Source organism: Misgurnus anguillicaudatus, chromosome 23 (genome assembly GCF_027580225.2).
Source record: "Misgurnus anguillicaudatus chromosome 23, ASM2758022v2, whole genome shotgun sequence".
In the NCBI taxonomy this organism is placed as follows: Eukaryota; Metazoa; Chordata; class Actinopteri; order Cypriniformes; family Cobitidae; genus Misgurnus; species Misgurnus anguillicaudatus.
Genome location: NC_073359.2, coordinates 7099431 through 7125812, shown reverse-complemented (window position 1 = coordinate 7125812; position 26382 = coordinate 7099431). Strand labels below are relative to the sequence as shown.

At 42.3% G+C, this 26382-nt stretch overlaps 1 protein-coding gene across 10 annotated transcripts in view; it reads left to right on the top strand.

The window, feature by feature from the left end:
• The window catches only part of crebbpa (CREB binding protein a), a 53495-nt gene that overhangs the window by 16503 nt on the left and 10610 nt on the right, over window positions 1–26382 (top strand). Inside the window, exons 2-19 of one of the 10 annotated variants that reach the window (XM_073862381.1) lie at window positions 967–1619; window positions 11021–11191; window positions 11286–11523; window positions 16055–16168; window positions 17018–17263; window positions 17367–17457; window positions 17534–17671; window positions 17778–17895; window positions 18002–18158; window positions 18232–18294; window positions 19158–19267; window positions 19345–19512; window positions 19622–19861; window positions 24760–24900; window positions 24985–25165; window positions 25243–25361; window positions 25564–25803; window positions 25896–25984. In XM_073862381.1, coding sequence (XP_073718482.1) covers window positions 967–1619; window positions 11021–11191; window positions 11286–11523; window positions 16055–16168; window positions 17018–17263; window positions 17367–17457; window positions 17534–17671; window positions 17778–17895; window positions 18002–18158; window positions 18232–18294; window positions 19158–19267; window positions 19345–19512; window positions 19622–19861; window positions 24760–24900; window positions 24985–25165; window positions 25243–25361; window positions 25564–25803; window positions 25896–25984 — 3277 coding nt within the window. Of the gene's footprint in view, window positions 1–966; window positions 1620–11020; window positions 11192–11279; window positions 11524–16054; window positions 16169–17017; window positions 17264–17366; window positions 17458–17533; window positions 17672–17777; window positions 17896–18001; window positions 18159–18231; window positions 18295–19157; window positions 19268–19341; window positions 19513–19621; window positions 19862–24759; window positions 24901–24984; window positions 25166–25242; window positions 25362–25563; window positions 25804–25895; window positions 25985–26382 lie in introns of all 10 variants that reach the window. The other 9 variants (XM_073862375.1, XM_073862376.1, XM_073862373.1 and 6 more) reach the window with 9 other exon arrangements.

Genomic DNA, 26382 nt, shown 5'->3' with positions numbered 1-26382 from the left:
CATTTTTTAGATGATCATTATCAAAAATGATCATTACCGCAACATGATATTAAATTAAATATATGCATTTACAAACTCATGTTTCAGTAATGAGAACTAAAAAGTTGTGTAGGTACTATGACAAACAAAATTTAAACTTTTATCTGGAGAGAAAAAATAAGAACTGCTTACCTGGTAGCCATCTTGAGTGTCACAGTCAATTATGTCCCTTCCAAGAATAAAAAAAAAAGTTAGTTCCTTGAGTGCTTAAACAATGATTGAAAATTGTTGCGGAGGATGAGATAATTTTTCTTGGACACATTTATATTCCTTATAATTGTCTCTACATTTACCAATGATCACCAAATACACACATGTTTCTTTACTGTAAATGTTTATAGTTTAACATGTACTGAAGCTTTTTTTTATATATATACATATTTCTATGTCCAAGAACCCAAATCCAGTCATGGACACGTTGCGGTAATGAAAAATTTTCCCTTAAATGTGGAAAAAACAACAAAATTGCTTTGTATGACGTCATTTGAAATCATGTGCAAAATAGTACGTGAAGAGATGTTTGTAACTGTATGCTTCTTATTTTGATACTCTTACTTTTTTTATCTAAATGTTTCATGACACCTCATAAGTCTAATTTCAAGAGAATCACCCTTTTTGATTGCATTTAAATAATGTTATCAAATTTATATTTATACCACTGGGATGTTGAGTGCTTTATTCTGATTGGTTGAGAAATGTTTCATGGGTATGCATTATTTTTTTGATAAAGGTACACGTAACCTGTCAAATGTCTTAAAATAACCACCAGAGCAATGTTTGTGGTAACCATGCTATAAGCAGAATAATTGACCCCAATGGATAACCTTGGTTGTGCATTATTATCGAAAAATTCAACGGCCTTTCGTCAATTATTCCTACATATTACACCTTGCACATATTTACATTTTTGTCTTTTTCTGTCTTCAGACTTGGGCTCACTTTCCTGGGATGACCTGGAGAATGATCTACCCGATGAGCTGATTCCTAATGGAGGGGACCTTGGGCTTATGTCCATGCCCTCGAATGGAGGTTCAACAGGCGCTCATGGCCCGATGGTACCAGATGCTGCTGCCAAGCACAAGCAGCTCTCTGAGCTCCTACGGCCGGGAAGCAGCACCAACCTCAGCACCGGGATGAACTCTTCCAGTCCGCAGCCGGGGGGAATGGGAGCTCAGCTGGGCGGGCTGGGAAAGGCTTCCTTAGGCCAGGGCTCCCCTTCCCATCCCTCTCAAACACAGAAACCGGGTGGCGCTGCTGGGGCACAGGGAGCTAACGCTGGATCTACTGGCATGGGACTCGGCACGGGATTTAACCAGGCTATGCTTAACAACGCCCAGCAGCATGGCATGATGGGACAGAACGCGGGTGCTCAGCAGGGTCAGGTGATGAATGGAACTCTCGGGTCCGTAGGCCGCGGCCGTGGTGCGGCAGGGATGCAGTATCAAGGTGGCGGCATGCAAGTGACGCCTTCGGTAGGGGGAGCGGGTGCCGGAGCAGCAGGCAGTGTCCTTGCGGACACTCTTACACAAGGGGCACAGCAGATGGGCATCAACACCCAGCAGGCTGGCAACATCAACAAGGTGAGATTAATGTTTCCTTTACTATGACTTGTTTATCGGCAATGCACTATATTTAGTTAATATAGATAAAAACAAACTAAATTTAATTCAAGTCGGAATCTAACTCAGGCACGTCTGCGCCACATGATCATAAGTTGGCAGTTAAACTAGCGGTTTAAGACTACATGCTATTTCTTAAATGGCATGGTTATAGCGTAAATCAGGATGTTGCATCTGTAAGTGTAATATGCAACAGAGACCGGCATTACTCCACCTTATCTGTAGCCGTACTTTTCTGCTTCATTGTTTGATTGCATGACTCATTCTGGCACATAAGCTATTTATTAGGCTTAAATGCTTGCGAACCGCCTGTGCGAGACCAATCTTAAACTCGTCATTTTGTTTAAAGGCTTACGATCATGCCAACCACAGCGTTACGCTTGACGGGGAGGCAAATGAAAAGCTGTCGATTTAAAGTGCCATGCTACATAAACGCATCTCCTCTGTGCTGTATGCAAATGTGATGATGTCCCAGCACGATGCTTGTTTTTCTGAACCCTCTCTGTTATAGATCTATCATTGACTGACTGTGTCCGAAAGCAGCAAGGTAGCACTTCGCTTTCAAAATCCCCAGGTGTAGCTGTGCAAACGTAGCTTTGCATATGTTTCAAATTTGATCAAATACTGTCATTTGGTTTGCCTGGCGAGTGTTCGCTTTGGACTCCTGTTGTGTGAAAGGTTTGCTAGTAAAACACAAAGCAGTTGCCGGTTGGTGATAAAGCATAGCTGATGTTAACTATAGTTTGACGGGTGGTCTGTGTTGTCTGTGTTGAAGAGAATGTTTTTTGGCCTGTGGTTTAACTGAATACCCCCAGGAAGCAATTCAACCCGCTCAGTATCATGCAGACCTTTGAACGTTCTCACCACAGAAGAGACTCTGGAGTGACTCTCTGTGACACAGCTCTCTCGCTTTGTCTGCATCTGTGTGGCTTATCCAATCCTCAGCACACAAGTAGGGCCCTATAAAATCTGTTTTATTTTTTCCCAAATTCCGTTTTATTTTTTCCCAAATTCCGTTTTCTCCGTTTTAATTTTTGCAAATTCCGTTTTATCCGTTTTAATTTTTGGCAATTTTTTTTTTTAGTCATACAAAGAGTGTGCCTTTAATGTTAATGATTAAAATGTAAATGATTTTGGGAAAAACTGGATAACACGATTAAGTTACTTAATGACTGTAAAACATGCATTTAAACACACACACACGCACATACACATGCACACGCGCGTGCCCGCCCACACACACACACAACTCAATTCAATGCATTGTTTAGTGTTGTTGCAGAAGGCTACAACAGGTGTCGAAGCATTGGTGCCTTGAGAAGTGCTTCAACATGGTTTCAGTGTTTTTGAGGGGGTCTGAAACGACGGAGGGGGTGTGTCGCCCAGATTTACTTCCCTCGGTCTGCATCTCCCCCAGACATACGTAGCTCTCCCACACAAAAACATAATTTTATTCAAAATATGTAAAATTCCGCGGAATTCCGCGTTAATACTAGATTCCGTGTTAATCTGCCAATTCCGCGATTCCGTCCGCGATTCCGTGATCGTAGAAATTATAGGCCCCTACACAAGAGCCAACATGTGTACTTTACCTTGAGCAGATTTTGAAGCACCTCTTTTGTAATAGGTTTTTAACGAAATTAGGGATGTTAACAATGAATCAATCTTCAATTAATTGTCAATAGTAATTAAATCGAAAAAACTTAATGATGGTTGAAAAAGCAAGGTCATGCACGTGTGTGCGGCACCTGCGCAAAATGCATACAGCAGAAGAAAAAAATGAAGCGAGCGCGCAGCTGTTAAACTAGTCATGATCACAACGATGCTCGATGCCAAGCACCCACCTGAGCTTTTTAATGCCCTGCGAGATGAGGCTAGCTGCCAACGCAACAAAATGGCACCCGCAATGGATCTGTTCGGGTGTGCCGCATTCAGTTTCTGTCATTTTCATTTTGTGTTATAAATCCAGCACATCATGAGCAGCTGCGCTGCTCTCATATCTGTCCGAACACAAAGTAGTAATCCTTATGTATTTGTTCAGTTTTATGCGATTCAAGTGAGCTGAGGCAAACTATCCCTCTCGTTTAAAACCATCCCGCTCGCCGCAGGTCCAAGCTGGAGGTGACGACGGGAAAAGTGCCCTTCTTGAATACAATTACGACAAACAGTGTCTCAATGACTCGGAATGCGAGAAAAAATAACACTTAATGATAATGAAACCTTTATTTTGACATGAACGCATGGACTTGCATTTTCTTGCATGCCTTGTCGTCATATGCATCATGACGAAACGTGCAGACACAAAACACACAAGAGCCAATGAGATTTTATGCTGTTAGTGTGCCGTTATATTTGAATCTAAAGCTATTGATTTGTTTACATTACAAACGCATTTTAACATTTCACTTCAGAAGAGATTTTACAATTCCACTAGAATAAATTTTATGACGCATGCGCTAGGCTTGGGCGGTATCCAAATTTTGATACCATCAAACCGCCTCCCTATTTTACCCCGGTATACGGTATTACCGTGAATAATTATAAAATTATGACGTAAGGCTCAGACAGCGTCACCATAATGTTGGCTTGTGCCTAAACCCTTCAGAAACTGAATACCAAACACTAATACTGAAAAAAATAGCAAACTAACATGCACAACAATATTAACAACTTTTATTAGCAACAACTAGCAGTTTATAAAAAAGTTAAATACAAAGGTCAAACAGAATTAACCAGTTGCTGGTTAAAAAGTGATCTCTTAATTAGGCTATTATAGACAGTGGACTAAACGCTACTACAGTTAGCCATCTCATTCCAATTTCCAGGATCTTTTTGTGCGAAGTGAACAAATCCCTCACACTCAATTTTTTAGTGCTGCCACTAACGACTAATTTTCTAACGACTAATCTTTCGACTAATTTTTCGAATAGTCGACTATTCTAAACGACTAATTAAAAAAAACTCAAGTGTTTGTTATTTCATTGTGTCCATTTTATTTTGAACCCACCGGTGTGTCATAAACAATATGAATAACTTAAATGTTACCAAATAAAAAATTACAATGTAAACAATATAAATAATAATAAAAACTTCCAGTGCAAAGAAGATGCTTAACAAAAATATGAAATGTTTCACTTCTACTCTTTGATCTTATATTGCATTTTAACACAACTGAATGCTATTTTACATATTATCTGTTCTGTTGTAGCCTATAAAATAGTGACTAAACATGACCCATCACCTCGTTTTTTATCCAACCAGCTGTTCCTTTAACTGCTGCTAAAATCCTGATTTAGATATGCAAAAATCACCATACATTTACATTGTAGCTTTACTGCTGTTGCTCTTCTCATAATTGTTGTTGTGTTTTGAGCCATTTCTTGATTTTAAATGCGAGTGATATAGCGCAGACAATTCGGTGCAAATTCAGAAATATAAGAGAATACACTGTTGTTGTTGTTACATAGACTACAGAACACGGCATACAGCATCATAGGGAGGGAGAAAGCTCGCACACAGACTCACACTACTGCTAATCTTTCTTCAAGTCATGTTAACTCGATCAGTCGTCTTTGTCAGAGACATCTGTGAATGTTGACGTTTACGCGAAAAAGAAAGTACATTAAAAACACTGCCACCTTTTCACTGTCACGTAAGAGAGAGGCGCGCGCGGTCGAGGCGCTGCAAGCAACATGAGTGATAGAGAGAGAGAGAGAGAGAGAGAGAGAGAGAGAGAGAGAGACGCGCTGAACACTCGCCACAATGAATTGAGCCGTTTAAAATAGTAAAATAAAAATGTAAATGGGAATCATGAAAAATCTATTTGTTGCGTCCAGTGTTGATTCCGTGGCGGAATCACGAGCAAACACTGATAGCCTTTAACATCCAAAGACAGAGTCATTGTACTTCTCAAAAGAGTTAATAAAACAGTACTGACTAGCTCGCCGTTTCATTAATAATCATATAACAGTTACTTACGTTGTCCTATTCTCTGTGGGTGTATCGTCAATAACTCCCGAGTGTTTTCGTTTGAGATGCTCGTGCATTGTCGTTGTGCTCCCGTGATAAGCCAGCGACGTTTGGCACGGTGTAACAGACCACTCTTTTATCACAACTTGGCTTAAAATACTTTCATACTTCGGAAGCTTTCCGACTCATAATTCCATAGACTGACCTGCCACCGCCAATTTTTCAAAATTAAAGCAGTGAAGGCAGGGGGAGAGGGAAGAAAGATGATAGCGTAGCAGATTAACCAGCAGGGCGCGCACAGCGCACAGACTGGTGTGGAGGTGAATTACATTGAGCCATTTGAGACATGAGACAGAATTACAGTGGGCCGTTTGAGACGGAAAAAAATAAATATGCGACTCCTCGACTAAAAAAATTGCCGTCTACAAATTTTCATCGTCGACTACGTCGACTATTCGCGGCAGCACTACAATTTTTCATAACTCGCCTGTTTGTACTTATAAACCAATAAAAACATTTGGCGCAAGGTCAGGGCATTTGGGTTCTGGCGCGAGGTCACGGCGTTTGGTTTTGTGCACTCACATTGCATCAAGTTAAAATGTTATCAAAGCAAGACTTGAAAAAAATTGCTCAACATTTAAACCTATTTTCTGCACATTCCACCATATTTTAATGAAATAACGAAAGTCCTCCTTCTGTTAACTTATATTTCTGCATATTCCAGCATATAAAATAATTTTTTTTTTGTAAAATCCAGCAATAAAATAATTAAAACGAAAGTCTTTCCTGGTTGTATTCCAAATTATTAACATTTACGTCTTTTAACAGTAAAGTGCAGATTAAGTTTTGTTTTTGTAAATCATTAGACATTTTTACCACATAATTAGGTTTTGTTTTGTAGAAAGCCTTTCTTTAAAGTGAATTTCGTTTTGTATAAATTGTGTCTTAATTTTAATAAATGTTTCATCAACCAATTGCATGTATTTAATAAATAAAAAGCAAATATAGTAGAGAATATAATAACCGTGACATGGAGGCGCCGGCACGGCGCGTTCGCTTGCATTGCATTGTTAACTAGAACGCACGGATCTCACCATAAATTAATGAAACTCATACATTAGCATTAAATATCTTTGATGCATTCTTTCTAAAGCAGACAAGGGCTTTCTTGCGGCTCGCATAAGCAGAGCATTGCATCGTCCATGTTTCACTTAATAGAAGTTGACACTTGTCTTTTTGAAAAATAAAAAAGTAATTATAATTATACAAAAGAGTTGTTCTAGTCGTTATTAGAAGGCACAGAGTGAGTTAGACCTGCCTTGGCGGTGCATCTTTTATGCATTCTGAAGGTGCCTGTTTTATCCATCGTGTTGCATTCTATTAGGCAACATTCCGCATAAGATGGGCTTAGATTTGGAAATAGATTACATCTACATTTCAGTGCTAACTGATAAGGTGATGATGATCATCATCTTTCTTTATTATTTTTAGCACTACCTCAAACTTAAGCGGCTTCTCTTCGGAGCTGTCATTTTCTTAAATAAGCCGCGGCAATGTTTCAAATGAGCTTCTAATGAGAAAACGCCTTTATTTTCCACGCGATCACCTTACTCAAACCATTTTGAAACTAAGGAGTCATTTGTCCTCCGATTGCATAAGCAGCATACAAGCTCCTCGGCGACGCGTTTGCGGGAAGATGTTTCGGATGAGCCGGAGGCAGAGCAGCAGAGAGATGCGACAGAGTTGCGAAATTGCATGCGCAGCTCGAAATAGCTGTTATTTCAAACAGCGTAACATATTTTAAACTCTTTGGTTAATGGCTCGATGGTAGGTAAAGAAAATTTTTAGATTTCGCCCACCCTAATTTAATATTTAATCCTTGTCTGCTATATAAGTTCATTGTTTTTTTTTTAAATGCCGGTATGGCGGTATAGAAACTGATACCTTTGCTATTTTTAGATCCCGCGGTATACCATATTACCGTATTACCGCCCAAGCCTAGCATGCGCATGGGTGCTCTTTTTGGCAGCTAGGAGAAGCCAATAATATAACTCTGATTGTTTTCGGCTGTTTATACACTTATCTTGGCGTGAGGTAGGGCTGAACGATGTGAGGAAAAGTTGCGATGTGCGATGAGATTGTTTAATGTTGCGATGACGATGTGAGTTGCAAAAATTTTTCATTTTTTAGGGGCCATTTTTTTCATGTTTTAGGGGCCATTCACATGTCGCGCCTAAAAACACGTGGAAAACACTAGACACGTAGGTTATTGTCACATGACCTGCACGCTGCGCTAGTGTCATTCTGAAAAGTTCAAATGTTTTTGAAATACCTGGAAAAAACGAGCGTGTCGCGACCGCGGCGCTTCCAGAGCACACATACATTTGAAATAATGAACTTGAGCGCGCAATAGACGCTATATGAGAATCACCGCTTCCACAGTACCTGTGTTTGCGGCGTCATCTCTCCTAAATCCAAAATAATTCCATGATATAGCTGAAGTGCTGTTCATTTTCACCACAAGGTCTTCGTCTGACAACACATTTTCCTCACTCTTCTCTCCTTCCTCTGCCATAGTTTTTGCTAACAAGCACAGCGTCGCAACTGACACCTCACATATCAATCTGAGCGTAGCTGACTTGGGGGTTCCCCTGATTGGCCTAATATCATGAACGCGCAAACCCGCTGCGTCCGAAACCGCCTACTTCCATACTATATAGTAGGCAAAGTAGTGCTTTTTGCATACTATATAGTATGGTAGTGGGCGATTTCGGACGCAGCACATGTCTTCATGACTAAACGTGATAGGTCAAACGTTTATTACATGCGCTTACTGTTTTCCCTTCATTCATCGCGTCAAGGCTGTCTGTTGCGATGTGTTCATCGAGTGGGTTCATATCGCGATGACAATGAAAATTCGATGTATCGTTCAGCCCTAGCGTGAGGGTAAGAAAATTGTGGGCTAATTTTCATTTTTTTTTCCTTTAATGCTATTACCGGGTTTAGGTGTTCTTGTAGCACAGTTGGTAGAACATTGCGTACGCAGCGCAAAGGTTGTGGGTTCAATTACCAGGGAGCATGCATAATGATAAAAATGTACCTGGAATGCACTGCTAGTCGCTTTAAATATAAGTGTCTGCCAAATGCATAAATGTAAAGAATTGTGGAGTCTAAAAAAACAAATAAAGCTTGTGTACCGCATGCATGGTACAGAGGAAATGAGGAAATCCTGGGGATGACTACGGATCTACCGGCAGGGAGAGTCCTGGCAGCTCGGAGAGAGAAAGAGCGAGATAATGTGTGTTTGGATGAGTAAGCACAGAGGGGAGTGTGAGAGGTGTGTATGAATGAGCAGAGGAGAAGGGCGAGCGAGGGAGAGGGAGGCTGGTGTGTATGGCTCTCGACCGGTCTATTTTATCTTGTCTGCTGAAGCGATGTCAACAGAGGAGAGTGGATGGCTGGCACGCTGCTGGAGTTCAGCACTGAGGGGAGCTTGTTTGTCTGACAGAAGCCTCAGCACTTTAGTCCCGTAGTGAGGACCCGTGTCATCGCAACAATGAAGTTATGGTTCAGCTCTTTAAAATTAGGGATTTACATGCAGATTAACATTCACGATAAGAAATGTTGTCAAACTAAAAAAAAATTTCTAACTCGTTTAGGACAGGCAGGGGCATCCAGGACCAGGAATGCCCAACCCTGCCCTAGGCTAGTGGTTCCCAAACTTTTTTAGCGTGCGGCCCCCCTTGTGTACAGTGCATTCCTTCGCGGCCCCCCAAAGAAAATTTGTGACAAAAAACTCAACATTTTAATAAAAAAAATTAAATTATACAAAAAATTAGTGCTTTTGGTTAGTAGCCTTATTTTTTTAGGTTTAACTATACACAGAATTGATGATAAATTAATGTATTTCATAAAATGTCATAAAACTGGGGCCCCCCTGGCACTATCTCGCGGCCCCCAGTTTGAAAACCACTGCTCTAGACCAGTGGTTCTCAAACTTTTTTGGCATGTGCCCCCCTTGCACCATCTTGCCCACAGTTTGCGAACCACTGCTCTAGACATCCTAGGTGTATATAACTTTATTTTAGCCAAACATAGTCTGAGTTATATTAAATAGTTGCTTGTAATACATTTGGTCCATTTGCATTCATTGTTACTGGCACAAAAGTAATTCCGTATCTTTTTAGCTGTATAATGGCTTGAATAATGCCCCATTTTTAAAGCTTAAAAATATGGCATATGGATCAATCGATGTTGATCAGTATATGAATTAAATGACTAATGTACTAATCTATCAATGCACCACATGAAAAACACCTCCTTTATATGAGGAGCTCAGATGCAAAAGCCGCTAAATGCCACCTCTGTCAAAAATAAGTAAATGATAATAACCAAATTATCTTACCGCATCAAACGCACTTAGTGCATTTTGCGTCTGAGCTCTTTGTATATTTCTTTACTTAACTTGGCAACTTGACCAATGGCAGCAAAAGGTCCAAAAATCTAGAAAAATGCACTTTTGACTGTGAATTAATGTATGGCTATAGATAAGTGAAGAAATATAGCTTCACTTATGGAAGTCGTTTTTAATGTGTATTTTTAGATTCATGCTGCTGGCAAAGGATATATCCTGTTTCTGCAGAGCGTTGGCATTGCTGAATCTTTTGCAAAAATATCTGCGTGAGACATCAAAGCGATATATTTACAAGGCGTCATGATAAGATTCATGGAAAAGTTTCTTCGGGAAACTTTACAGGGTTGTTATTGGCTCAATGCATATCTCTGAGCGTTGAGAGACAAGCCGAGAAGCTAATGATTTACATTGTTATGCTGTAGTAGGAGAAATATGGTTGATCCCAGGACGACTTTGTTTAAAAATGAAACATTGTGCTATTCTGTATCTGGTATTAAGATGCGTTTTGGTCCATTGGATCACAAGTGGACGACGTCAAATACAAATGTTGGGATCCAATTGAGCAAAATGCATCTTAATGCCAGGTATAAACAGGGCCTACATTTCTGACTGTGGGTTTACACCAAATGCGAAGCGTGCAATCGCATCGCGTTGCTCGCTCTAGATTACTCGCGGGATTTAACTTCGTGTCATGCGAATTTTTCGCTAGAATATTTTCAACTTGGGCGAAGACGTGTTTGAGGCGAATAGCGCGTGTTTTCACGGCAAACGCGCCGCCCATATCGCGTCATTGGCATCGCCCCACGCGAAGACAGGTCTGATCACGTCTTTGCATTGACTTTGTATGCAATCTACTCATGTAAATCGTTAAACTCGCATCTGGTGTAAACCCACAGTGAGATGTTCCTCTTCTCTTTTTTGTGTAGCATTTTATGGGTTTTTCGCTCTTCATTGGTGTCTTATCTCTCTTGCTTTACAGATGGGCATGGCAAGTGGCAATAGTCAGTTTGGTCAGTACCAAGGTGGAGGGCAACAAATGGGCACGGCCGGTGTAAATGCTCAGCTACAGAATAAAGGCGCCATGCCCAACAGCTTACCACCTTTCCCCACTGACCTAAAGGGAGCGACAGTCACCAGCATGCCAAACATGGTAAGTTTCTTATGTCACACCTTTGATATTCATCTCTTGAACTGGCGTCCACTGCAAGACTGTAACATCGTCTTCATTTCCCCTGCAGCCCCAGCAACAACAGGTGCCGGTGGGAATGGTGGCGGGTCAGGGCGTATCCACAGGCCCCACGGCCGACCCGGAGAAGCGCAAGCTAATACAGCAGCAGCTGGTACTGCTGCTCCACGCCCACAAGTGCCAGCGGCGCGACCAGGCCAACGGCGAGGTGAGAGCTTGCGCGCTGCCACACTGCAGGACCATGAAGAATGTCCTCAACCACATGACACACTGCCAGGCTGGAAAATCCTGCCAAGGTGAGTCCACACAAAGTGCTGATTGCCAAAGCTGATCCCGGTGCTTACGGTTGCCAGACAGAAATTTTGTTCCAGAAAATTTTTTGGCCCGTATGCACGCTCTTATAAACAATATGTTGATGTTCCCGATTTTGGCCAGATTGTAAGGAACATTTAAATCCATCCCTTGCAGATCATGTTAGCTAGGTGAAGACTTTTTTTTAGGAAAGATGGCGGACAGAATTGAGGATGTGTGTGCCATTTAAGTGAGTTGCTGGCCATAAAGTGTTTCAGATCGGCCATGTACAAGGATGTTGAAGTGATACTAAAGAATGATTTAGGAAATGTAACCATCAAGTGGTATCTAAACCAGAATTACAAATCCCATTTCTATTTCTTGAATTTTTAACTTTTAGCTCTTACGGGTTCATTTAACGTCCATGTTCGGGGAGTTTTCAAAGCAAAATCTATATAACGGCTCATTTATAGAGAAAATCTTGCACTTTTTGGTATAATGCAATATTAAGGAGTTGGCAAAGAGACAACGACTTGCGGCAGCCTGATTCAGCCCGGCTGCTTTGCTCTGTAGTTGTTGTTGGACCCAGAGAACAGGGCTTCATTTCAACTCAAATACAAGTGCGGTGCCAACCGTGGCCTCTCAGGTGCCAGCTCATTTCCCATCATTTCCTGCTTGCTGTGACACCCCCAATCTCTCATTCTCAGACTATTTGGAGAACGAAACAGAACTGACATCCAAATCTAGAGATCATTCTTAAAGCATCAGACTCTTGAGGTAGAGACCAACAGCGTTTGATGCGCATTGACTCTTTTAAGCTGCGAGATGCCTTTTACTTGCTGACACTGTCGTACAGCCACTTTTGCAACTTTATTTTCCCTGTAGTCTCTCAAAACTGATTGGTCTGTCCATGGTTGGTGAATATTCTTTTAGTGTAGGCAACCTCAGTCTGTTGACGTGCAATGCTCTGTTGCTCAATGCTTCATAGTATGTCACACAAATGAAGTAGCCTAAAAAAATAAAATTGGACACATTGGTCCGTTTGATTTTTTTCTGTGTTGTGCTGGTTAGTCCCGCCTACAGTAAAATGTTACTAGTTAGGAATCTCGTTCCACATCTCATTGCTGTTAAGCAAACATCAAGTATGTTGTTCGGCCAAGTATTGCCATATATGACCGCCCTTTAATGTTAGGGTGCTTTCTCAACCTGACGGTTGAATCGTACCAGGGTTTGATAGCTCACTTGGTGTGCAGTTCTTTGGGCCGGTGAGAATGCAGCAATCAAACTCTGGTGCGCACCAAAAGCGGACCAAACATGCAGACCGAGACCTCCATGAAGAGGTGGTCTAGGTAAGTTTTTTTATGAATTCTGGAGTGGTTGGTTTGTGCTGAGAACGCGATCTGACCTTGAGCGGACCTAACTGCAAAAAGATGGCAGTTTGCGGACAAACTTCGCCGTTTGCAGTGCATTAAAACATTATTTTTAAACCGCGCTTCATTCTCGAAATTAATAGTTTGTCTAAAGTGGTGTATAGATGGTTTCATTGGACACACGTGCGGTCACGTAAACTTTAATAACTGTAGTCTACGTGTTGTTTATTTTGCTTGTTATATAAACTACTTTAAAGGGACTTTGTTGTTATTTATTCTTAGCGGAGTTTACCAGAAGTTACGTGATGACCACGAAAGCCGCTTGTTTATGTTGTTACTGCTGACACGGACTATACAAACTATGTAGTCTATAACGACCATGAATACAATTGGAACGTGCAGTTGTCTCTTCATACCACATATCACAATAGCGGCGCGATGTCAGCTGTATGTTCCTCTTCTTTCGTTTACTTCTGGGGTTCAGTTGGAATTTCCAGCACATTGATTCCGACCAATCGAAAGCAGTTTAGGAAATACGTTTAAAAACATGTGGCCAACAACGAGTGATGTGGATGTTATCATTTTGGTTCGTTTCAACTGGTTCAGACCAAAGCAATCGGTGTGGATTAAAATGGAACCAAAACTTCTAAAAAAGCTACAATGTAATTTTTTTTGCTTTTGGTCTGGACCAAATGAACCAAACTACAGATGTGAAAGCACCCTTTATGTGGGCTGAAAAATTTCTGGCATTACCAATCGTGTTATCACAGCATTTGTGTTTTGTACAGCATTTAGTGCAAATATTGTTATCTTCAGCGTCAGGATTTTGGGTACACAAGCACGGCATGCGGTCCACCTGTGTAACCACACGCATTTTGCAGTTTTCTGGATGTCTCCTATTGGGTAATTCTCATGAAATCCAGACTTAAAAGGTGTCCAGCATCAGATTTTTTAAAAAGCCCTTAAAGTCATATTTTTTGCACATGTAAGATTAAGGTTGGAACTTGCTATAACCATTATTTTTAGAGGATTTAAAAAATATTTCCTATAGAATTATTTAAATTTTTTAGATTATCATTATCAAAAATTATCATTACCGCAACATATTACATTAAATATATGCATTTACAACTCATGTGTCGGTAATGAGAACTAAAAAGTTGTCTAGGTACTATGACAAACAACATTTTAACTTTTATCTGTAGAGAAAAAATAAGAACTGCTTACCTGGTAGCCATCTTGTGTGTCACAGTCAATTATGTCCCTTCCAACTTTTTTTTGAAAATGTTAGTTCTAGGGGTTGTGACGGTTATTATATTAAACATGAATGACCATAAAATGTTTTAACCGCGGAAAGGCTCCGCCCCGCTTTTCAAGTTCAAATCCTCCCATCTACTAACTCTCCTGAAAGCACATTCACTGCTAGTTGTCTTGCTTTTAATTGTAAATAAACGTAGAGCAAGTAGCTAATCAGTGTTTAGTTTATTCAAATGCTGGTTTCACATCGCAAGCATGAGCACTGAGCAGCGCGTATGCGGAGAACGTTTGCCGCGCGTGGCCATTGTGCTTTTACAACGGCTGCGTTTGCAGCGCATATGGCGCAGTTTCTCAAAATGACATTACTTTATTTTACATGCATTTATGAGCAAAACCTCTTCAAGACGCTTTTTAATCCACATTGTTTTCGGGGTGTTCTGGTCCGTGTAATGACAGATATAGACACAATTATAGACATTAAAAGCCCATGGCACAAATCTGTTTCTCTGAAGATTATTAAGATAATGATAGATAGAGGATTTCATTTATGCTGGCCAGAGAGTGACAGCGCAGCCTGGCAACAGTGTGTTTTTTAAATATTTAATTCTGTTAAATTTCTCAAAGTCATTACTGTTTAAAACACACTTGGCATCACATTCATGATTTTATGGTAAAATGACAAGCGTCAATCCACGAGCATTTAAACACCCCCCCCAGACGTCATAACCGTCATCACCAATTCTGAAACCGGCACAGCCCTAGTTAGTTCCTTGAGGGCTTAAACAATGATTGAAAATTGTTGCGGAGGATGAGAAAATCTGTCTTGTACACATTTATATTCCTGATTATTGTCTCTACATTTACCAATGATCACCAAATACCACATGTTTCTTTACTGTAAATGTTTATAGTATAAAATGCACTGAAGCTTTTTATTTTTTAGATTTTTTAATTATAAATATTTCCATGTCAAAGAACCCAAATCCAGTCATGGATGCGTTGCGGTAATGAAAATGTTCCCCCTAAATGTGGAAAAAACAACAAAATTGTAGCCTGGTTAGCCAGACCTACATCAAGATGTAAGGTCTGGCAACTCGTCACACAGACGGCTCAATCCGAGGGGCGGGATAAAAGTCCCTCAAAATGCCTCTGCACGCAATAGGATAGTGCTACGACCAATCAGAGCAACGAATTAACCGATTCAAAAGACAGCTTTTCGCCAGCAGCAGCCATTCAAGTGCCAGGGAACTCATTCGTCATTATGTTAAGCCCGCCCCGCATACGCTATACACGATGTGATTGGCCTGACACAATTTTGGTTTTTGGAGCTCTTAAGTCTATGGAGAGTGCCTAGACTAAACCCTGGCTTCAAATATATTTTGCGGCCGCTAGGGTGCGTCTAGATTTCTAGGCTAACAAAATTGGTTTGTATAATGTCATTTTGAAATAATGTGCAAAATAGAACATGAAGAGATGTTTGTAACTGTATGCTTCTTATTTTGATACTCTTACTTTGCATTTACTTTATCAAAATGTTTCATGACACCTCATAAGTCTAATTTCGCGAGAATCACCCTATTGCAAATAATTTAAAGACTGGCGACTGCTGCGTCCCATTTGAAAGGCCCATTACACAGCAAAGTGTTTTATTTTTGTCCAATTTTGGTTTGTTGCTTTCAAAAAAGTGTGATACAAAAACTAAAAGTTTTTAAAAGAATGTTTTTGTCCAAGTGCTTCTAGAATTTTCAGTTTCTGCCCAGGATTTTCGTTTTGGTGCATCGCTACTCAAAATGATTACATGCAGATGCATAAAAATGGAGTTTCCTATGAGACATTTCTTTTAGTTTGACTCCACGTCTCTGATAACAGTCATAGATTTACAGGGTTTCTTCTCTCTGTGTCTTTACAGTGGCTCACTGTGCTTCATCGAGGCAGATCATCTCTCACTGGAAGAACTGCACGAGGCATGACTGTCCCGTCTGCCTCCCGCTGAAGAACGCCAGTGATAAGCGCAACCAGCAACGTGAGTTTTTCCTCCATCAGATATCCTCCACCTTCTGCTTTCCTCGTGATCAATAGGGTTTTTAAATAAATTAAATCACATTTATCTGGACCTAAGATTATTGGCGTGCTACTTTATTATTTGTGTACTTGTGAAGTTCTTGGAAGTGTTGGCATGCTGTAAGCTTGTCTAAAAAGCAAAGGTGACGTCATAGTTAGCGCTGATATGTTCACAGCTCTGTATATTTGTGTAGTGAGTCGGGAAGGGATCTGAAGATAAGCAGACTAATTAAAATCTCACACTATTATAGGTCCAGCAAACCCGCTAACTGCATGCATTTTTTCTCTCTTTCTCGCTCGATCGCTGCCAAGCGTCTCTCATCGTGACTCTAAAAGTGCGAGGCTGCTAAAGTGTTTGTTTTTGCACTGTGCGATTTACATGGTGGAGAGTAGCCACGTCTGTATTCCTTCCCATGCAAATGGCGTCTTGGGACCCCCCTCCTCTTCCTTAGCCCCTTCTTTTAAGTCTGTATTGTTGTGATGAATATTTTTTCTGCATTTCTTGTAAAAGGCTGTTTTGGCAGGTTTTGAAATGTTTGACTTATCTGCCTTTGAATTGCATTGCTTTGTTATGATGGACAGACGGTGCCAAATCTTTTTTTTCTGTTTAAGCAGAATCAGATGTGAAGTCAAGTCTCATGCATGTAACAAGTCTTGTTTGAAATATGCAAATGTCCTCACTGAGGGGTTATAACACAATGCAAAGTCAAAAGAGATGGTTAGGGCTGAGTGTTTTTGGGCACTATATCAACAACAAAGCAATGCATTGCTAGTCTTATCAGGTATTTAACATCTATGCGTCTCCCATCAGCAATGCTGAGTTCACCCAACGCGGCCCTGCAGGCCTCTATGGGGTCAGTCGGCACAGGCCAGCAGACGACGCCTGCTTTAAACAGCTCCACACCCATCGACCCCAGCTCCATGCAGCGGGCGTACGCCGCCCTCGGCCTGCCCTACAGCAATCAAACCCCCACACAAGCCCAGTCTCCTGCACAGACGCAGGCGACTGCGCAGACGCCACAGTCCCAGCACCAGATGAGACCTCTCAATGCACTCGGTAACTGTTTGGCATATAAATATTTATTTATGTTTTGGTCTCATGCTATATGTTTTATTGTCACATATCCCAAGCATGATTGTATTCCTGGTCTTTCGTGCAGGTGGTAGTCAAATGAACCTGAGCGGAAGTGCAATCGACCAGGCCAAGCTGCTCTCGGACGGCACCATGCCATCCACCCTTAACGCTAACAAGTACGCCACACACACACACGCACATTGCTTGAGATTTATGGCTGTTTGTTGACCGAGTGTCTCTATCCTCCAACAATCAGCTGATGTCAGACGGTCCTACGGTTGGCAACATGAGTAACCTGCCCACAGCGGCCCCACTGTCAGCCACCGGCGTGAGGAAGGCCTGGCACGAGCACGTCACCCAGGACCTCCGAAATCACCTTGTACACAAACTGTTAGTAATAAATGCAGTGGTTGACTAACTTTAAATTCAGATCCTGCAAGGAGGTTTTATCAAGACTTAGTAAACTAAGTAGTAAACTCTCTGTGTGCTTGATTAGGGTGCAGGCCATCTTTCCTACGCCGGACCCCGCTGCTCTAAAGGACAGACGTATGGAGAACCTTGTCGCGTATGCACGGAAAGTGGAAGGTGATATGTACGAGTCAGCTAACAGCAGGGTGAGCACAGATCACTTCATGCAAAATAGCTGTTTTAGCATTGTTCATTTGATTGGAACGACTAAAAAAAAAATGCTAATCAATTGTTTGTGTTTGGGTTGTATAGGACGAGTACTATCACTTTCTTGCAGAGAAGATCTATAAAATCCAGAAAGAGCTGGAGGAGAAGAGAAGGTCTCGATTACAGAAACAGATTAACCAGACACCCGGGCAACAGCAACCGGCCCTCAACCAGGCCAACGTCATGGGACCTCGGCCACAGAGTAAGTGCTTTCAAAGCATAGCGAAGTATAAAATGACCATAACAGACCTGAAAAAGTCTCATTCTGTTTCTAGATGGACCTGTGCCTATGCCCACTGTGCCAAATCAGATGATCAATCGCATGCAGGTGTCACAAGGTACTTGCTCGACTGACGCTGATGCTTGCGTTGCCGTGTTTGCTTTTTAGTCTTTCCAGAAAAGTTAACTCAATTGTTGCTATCTTTGAAAGCATAAGATTATTATATGAAGCAGATGTTTAAGAAAAAAACACTGTACCTGCAAAATAAAGTTTAAATGTAAAAAGAGACGCTGCGTCTTTCTTGCCATACTTCCTGCGTCCCTGTAAAGCCTTTGGAAATATTTCAGATAGCGATATACTTCCTGGCTCCCGCGTCACCCTGTCTTTGTCGTTAAGCCTCACCATTGGTTGAATTTGATATACACATTCAGACGCACTTACCCCTTTAGGCGTCCCCAAAGTTTCACCGCAGTGACGCAGCGCGAGTTACCTCGAAAGGGAACTGTAACAATGTATCTTTAAAGGTAACACAATGTAACCTTGCTCTCACTTAAAATGTGTCCCCACATTTAGTCCTTGAATTTTATGGTATTGGACTTGGAAAGTCCTTGAAAGGTCCTTGCATTTGAAGTTAACTAAGGTGTGGGAACCCTGATTTTAATGCAAACAGGGTGTTTGATAAGATTTGGATCCACGTGGAAGCACTGATGCAGTGTATTCAGCTGAATAAAGTGACATGCCCACATTTTCAGTGTTTATATCTTTGTTATTGTGGTTTTCTGTAATGCTAGATCAAGCAATGACATGTGTGTAGTTCTGCATGATCGATTACACACAAAGTTGCAAATAATAAACATGCAAACAGAAAATTTGTGTATTGAGGTTTGTTGCCACTACATACACAACCTGCGTTCGATATTTACAATAGGACAGCATGCTTTTTGCATAGAGTCTGCAATAAATATCTTATGTTTTCTGCAGGGATGAATCCATTCAATGCAATACCCAATGTGCCGATGTCTCAGGCTCCCAGGGCGACGCGTGCTGTTTCTCCAATAAACCATCAACAACAGATCAACATGAACCCAACGGTTGGTCTTGATTCCTTCATCCTTTGTTATTTTAAATGTTGGACGCATCTAAATACACAGACTTTACTCTTTAGCAGATGAACATGTCACCCACGCGAATGCCTCAGACGCAGGGCATGCTCGGGAACATGGTGGCGACGACTGCAAATCAGACGCAGTTCATGGCTCAGACGCAGTTCCCCGCCAACACCAACACCATGAACGTCAGCATGGGCCAGCCCAACACGCAACCAGCTGTTTCACAGGTAAGCTCTCTCACACAACATCCTACCCTGGTCTCACTTCGCATGACGACGTCCCCTCTAAACCTGTTTGTCCTTGCTGGTGTGCATCTGGTCTCTCCTTCCCCAACAGCAGCAGAACGCTAACCTCCCCCTGAATGCACTTGGCCCCTTGGGCCCCCAGCTAGGCTGCCCCACGCCCCCTCAGGCTCCACTCCGCGCCACACCGCCCCCCAATGCCACCGTCGGCACCACTAACCTGCAGCCCAGTCAGGCGTCCACACCCACCTCCGCTCCCGCTCAGGGCACCCCGCCTCACGCGCAGCCCCAGGCGGATCTGCCTCTGTCTGCCCAGCAGCACCCTGGAACACCGGTGAGACCCATCAGCTCCATCAGCATCTTCCTCCACCTTTCTCTTGAAACATTATGTTTAAGGCTGTGGATCTTAAGAAATGAGCTCTGTTCCAAAACTTGGTGAGTTGCATTGCTGTCTTTTTAAAGCAGCATTCTAACCCAAAGGGAAACACATGAATAACTCGTTTGAAATGTGCCATATGGACAGCAAGGTCCTACACCACATGAGAGACTCAAATTACATCCGAGACCTGAAATTAGCATGTTGCTAACTACTAAATAAAAACTGTGCTCGAGTTGTTTACTCAAGCATAGCGCAGTGCATTCTGTGAAGGGTAAATGCGATGCTGCTTTTGGGTGTTTTTGGACGCATAAGGGCAATTCACATTCGCACGTCACTTCCATTAGGAGCGCACATACCACGCGATTACGATTGAAATAACGACTTGAGCGTGCAAAAGACGTGAAATGTCCATTATGGGATTGAACACACTGAATGATAAATGCGATGCTGCTTTCGGGTGTTTTTGGACGCATAAGGGCAATTCGAACGTCACTTCCATTAGGAGCGCACATACCACGCGCTTACGTTTGAAATAACGAACTTGAGCGTGCAAAAGACGTGAAATGTGCATTATGGGGATTGAACACACTGAATGATAAATGCGATGCTGCTTTCGGGTGTTTTTGGACGCATAAGGGCAATTCACATTCGCACGTCACTTCCATTAGGAGCGCACATACCACGCGCTTACGTTTGAAATAACGAACTTGAGCGTGCAAAAGACGTGAAATGTGCATTATGGGATTGAACACACTGAAGGATAAATGCAATGCTGCTTTTGGGTGTTTTTGGACGCATAAGGGCAATTCACATTCGCACGTCACTTCCATTAGGAGCGCACATACCACGCGCTTACGTTTGAAATAACGAACTTGAGCGTGCAAAAGACGTGAAATGTGCATTATGGGATTGAACACACTGAATGATAAATGCGATGCTGCTTTCGGGTGTTTTTGGACGCATAAGGGCAATTCACATTCGCACGTCACTTCCATTAGGAGCGCACATACCACGCGCTTACGTTTGAAATAATGAACTTGAGCGTGCAAAAGACGTGAAATGTGCATTATGGGATTGAACACACTAAATGATAAATGCGATGCTGCTTTCGGGTGTTTTTGGACGCATAAGGGCAATTCACATTCGCACGTCACTTCCATTAGGAGCGCACATACCACGCGCTTACGTTTGAAATAACGACTTGAGCGTGCAAAAGACGTGAAATGTCCATTATGGGATTTGAACACACTGAAGGATAAATGCGATGCTGCTTTTGGGTGTTTTTGGACGCATAAGGGCAATTCACATTCGCACGTCACTTCCATTAGGAGCGCACATACCACGCGCTTACGTTTGAAATAACAAACTTGAGCGTGCAAAAGACGTGAAATGTGCATTATGGGATTGAACACACTGAAGGATAAATGCGATGCTGCTTTTGGGTGTTTTTGGACGCATAAGGGCAATTCGAACGTCACTTCCATTAGGAGCGCACATACCACGCGCTTACGTTTGAAATAACGAACTTGAGCGTGCAAAAGACGTGAAATGTGCATTATGGGATTGAACACACTGAATGATAAATGCGATGCTGCTTTCGGGTGTTTTTGGACGCATAAGGGCAATTCACATTCGCACGTCACTTCCATTAGGAGCGCACATACCACGCGCTTACGTTTGAAATAACAAACTTGAGCGTGCAAAAGACGTGAAATGTGCATTATGGGATTGAACACACTGAATGATAAATGCGATGCTGCTTTTGGGTGTTTTTGGACGCATAAGGGCAATTCACATTCGCACGTCACTTCCATTAGAAGCGCACATACCACGCGCTTACGTTTGAAATAACGAACTTGAGCGTGCAAAAAATGTGAAATGTGCATTATGGGATTGAACACACTGAAGGATAAATGCGATGCTGCTTTTGGGTGTTTTTGGACGCATAAGGGCAATTCACATTCGCACGTCACTTCCATTAGGAGCGCACATACCACGCGCTTACGTTTGAAATAATGAACTTGAGCGTGCAAAAGACGTGAAATGTCCATTATGGGATTGAACACACTGAAGGATAAATGCGATGCTGCTTTTGGGTGTTTTTGGACGCATAAGGGCAATTCGAACGTCACTTCCATTAGGAGCGCACATACCACGCGCTTACGTTTGAAATAACGAACTTGAGCGTGCAAAAGACGTGAAATGTGCATTATGGGATTGAACACACTGAATTATAAATGCGATGCTGCTTTCGGGTGTTTTTGGACGCATAAGGGCAATTCACATTCGCACGTCACTTCCATTAGGAGCGCACATACCACGCGCTTACGTTTGAAATAACAAACTTGAGCGTGCAAAAGACGTGAAATGTGCATTATGGGATTGAACACACTGAATGATAAATGCGATGCTGCTTTTGGGTGTTTTTGGACGCATAAGGGCAATTCACATTCGCACGTCACTTCCATTAGAAGCGCACATACCACGCGCTTACGTTTGAAATAACGAACTTGAGCGTGCAAAAGACGTGAACTGTGCATTATGGGATTGAACACACTGAATGATAAATGCGATGCTGCTTTCTGGTGTTTTTGGACGCATAAGGGCAATTCACATTCGCACGTCACTTCCATTAGGAGCGCACATACCACGCGCTTACGTTTGAAATAACGAACTTGAGCGTGCAAAAAATGTGAAATGTGCATTATGGGATTGAACACACTGAATGATAAATGCGATGCTGCTTTCTGGTGTTTTTGGACGCATAAGGGCAATTCACATTAGCACGTCACTTCCATTAGGAGCGCACATACCACGCGCTTACGTTTGAAATAACGAACTTGAGCGTGCAAAAAATGTGAAATGTGCATTATGGGATTGAACACACTTAAGGATAAATGCGATGCTGCTTTTGGCCTGTTTTTGGACGCATAAGGGCAATTCACATTCGCACGTCACTTCCATTAGGAGCGCACATACCACGCGCTTACGTTTGAAATAACGAACTTGAGCGTGCAAAAGACGTGAAATGTGCATTATGGGATTGAACACACTGAATGATAAATGCGATGCTGCTTTCGGGTGTTTTTGGACGCATAAGGGCAATTCACATTCGCACGTCACTTCCATTAGGAGCGCACATACCACGCGCTTACGTTTGAAATAACAAACTTGAGCGTGCAAAAGACGTGAAATGTGCATTATGGGATTGAACACACTGAATGATAAATGCGATGCTGCTTTTGGGTGTTTTTGGACGCATAAGGGCAATTCACATTCGCACGTCACTTCCATTAGAAGCGCACATACCACGCGCTTACGTTTGAAATAACGAACTTGAGCGTGCAAAAAACGTGAAATGTGCATTATGGGATTGAACACACTTAAGGATAAATGCGATGCTGCTTTTGGCCTGTTTTTGGACGCATAAGGGCAATTCAAATTCGCACGTCACTTCCATTAGAAGCGCACATACCACGCGCTTACGTTTGAAATAACGAACTTGAGCGTGCAAAAGACGTGAAATGTGCATTATGGGATTGAACACACTGAAGGATAAATGCGATGCTGCTTTCGGGTGTTTTTGGACGCATAAGGGCAATTCACATTCGCACGTCACTTCCATTAGGAGCGCACATACCACGCGCTTACGTTTGAAATAACGAACTTGAGCGTGCAAAAGACGTGAAATGTGCATTATGGGATTGAACACACTGAAGGAGAAATGCGATGCTGCTTTTGGGTGTTTTTGGACGCATAAGGGCAATTCACATTCGCACGTCACTTCCATTAGGAGCGCACATACCACGCGCTTACGTTTGAAATAATGAACTTGAGCGAGCAAAAGACGTGAAATGTGCATTATGGGATTGAACACACTGAAGGATAAATGCGATGCTGCTTTTGGGTGTTTTTGGACGCATAAGGGCAATTCACATTTGCACTTCACTTCCATTAGGAGCGCACATACCACGCGCTTACGTTTGAAATAACGCACTTGAGCGTGCAAAGACGTGAAATGTGCATTATGGGATTGAACACACTGAAGGATAAATGCGATGCTGCTTTTGGCCTGTTTTGGACACGTAAGAGGTAATTCACATTTTGCGTCTTTTGCGCTTAAGTTCGTTATTTCAAATGTAGGCGCGCAGTATGCGCGCTCATAATGGAAGCGACGCACACACGGTGCAACACCCTTGTTTTTCCAAGCGCGTCCGCACCGCATCAAGGTACAAACATTTCACCCTTTCAAACTGCCACAAGCGCACCGTAGGTCACGTGACGATGAACCAACCAACGGTTGCGTTTTCCGCACGGTTTTAGACTCGAAAATGTAAACCGCCCCTAACTGTGGGTTTACACTAGACGTGTGTTCAACGATTTGCGCTAATAGATTACATACAAAGTCAATGCAAAGACACGATCAGACGCGTGGGGCGATGGGAATGACACGATATAGGCGACGCGTTTGCCGCAAAAACACGCACTATTCGCCTTAAACGCATCTTCCCCAAGTTGAAAATATTAAACTCAAGCAAACAATTTGCATGACATGAAGTTAAATCCTACGAGTAATCTAGAGCGAAGAACGCGATGCCCCACGTTTGATGTGTACGTAGCCTAAGGTTGTCACCTATCTTTTAGAAAAGTCCTACCATCTGAAAATGACCTCTAATGAAGTGTAGATAGGCTGCTCACTAGGTTTTGGAACAAACATGACGTTGTCTTCAAAAAAAGATGTCTCATACTTCAAAAAAGTACACATTATAATTCTAACAGTACTAATACTAACTTTTTACTCCGTGTGACTGCATCCAAGAAATTAAACTTGCGTGCTGTTTTTTTTCTCGTAGACCGGCGATAACCGCGTGCCCACCCCAGCATCAACAGCCAGCACCGAGCTGCCCTCCCAGCATGTTGTGCCTGATGTGCCTCCCAGCGATATGAAAACCGAAGAGCAGGATTATGACATCAAAACAGAGCCCAAGATGGAGGTAAACAGGAATTTAATTATTTAGCATTGTCAGCTTTTCGTTTTTTTAAGAGCAAGTACTAAAGATTGTCCTGCCTTTCTGCAGACCGATGATGACAAAAGCTCCATATTTGTCAAAAAGGAGGAGCAAGATGGGTTGGAGGCCAAACAGGAGCCAATGGAGACTGAGGACAAGAAGACAGACATCAAGGTGGAGACCAAAGAGGAAGATGAAGGAAGGACAAACGGCACAACGTCCTCTTCACCAACGCAGTCTCGAAGAAAAAGTATGAACCAAATATTAATGTACATCTTTACTCGTGGTACTGTTCTTGCTCTCATTAATATCTTCATTGTGTGCCAGTCTTTAAGCCAGAAGAGCTGCGACAGGCATTGATGCCCACCCTCGAGTCTCTGTACAAGCAGGATCCAGAGTCTCTGCCTTTCCGGCAGCCTGTGGACCCCATACTTCTCGGCATCCCGGTGAGTCCATCACATTGTACTTCACACAAATATGCACTACATCTTCAGCTGATCTCTACCTAGTCCTTGAAAGGTCCTTGAATTTCAAGTTAACTAAAGTGTGGGAACCCTCTTGACCTCAAGATCCTCCATTGTAAAAGTGATTGAAGTACATTTTCTACATATTGTGGGATTAAACTACATATTTTTTTCCCGCCTTCAGGACTACTTTGATATCGTGAAGAACCCAATAGATCTGTCAACTATCAAACGAAAACTGGACACCGGTCAGTACCAGGAACCCTGGCAGTACGTAGACGACATATGGCTGATGTTTAACAACGCTTGGCTGTACAACAGAAAAACGTCACGTGTGTATAAATACTGCTCTAAGCTGGCCGAGGTGTTCGAGCAGGAGATCGATCCTGTCATGCAGGGCCTCGGTTATTGTTGCGGAAGGAAGGTAAGATCAGTACTTACCATATGGAAAGCCTAAGTGTTACTGTAGCAAAACTTTTGGTGTTTTTCTAAACTCTTCTTCCTTTCCTTCCACAGTACGAGTTTTCTCCTCAGACACTATGCTGCTACGGCAAGCAGTTATGTACAATACCCCGAGATGGCACTTATTACAGTTATCAGAACCGGTGAGTTGCCATAATGCTGTTATGATCTGTCAGTCATACGGTATGATTTTAGTTTATGTGGGTGGTAGCCATCAGTCAGACATTGGCATCAACTTTCCATGTCATAGTCCGTACTTACGTAAGTACGGGCCTGTTTGTATCCATTGATGCTAACTGGCGCCTTTTCGTTTTCCTCAAGGTTAGTCTGCTTGAAGTCTCTTGCCAGTTCTAATTCATTGGCAGTTGTAATATTTGCACTGGCACATTAATGGCTTTTTTGCTGTTAAGTGACTGCTTACTTATAACAGGCTCCTTTGCGCCCCCTGCAGTACGGAGCGTGTCATTGCGGTTCTTCCACATAAACTGATTGGCAAACAGACACAGCTGCTCTCACTCATAGCCTTCGATTCGATGTTGGC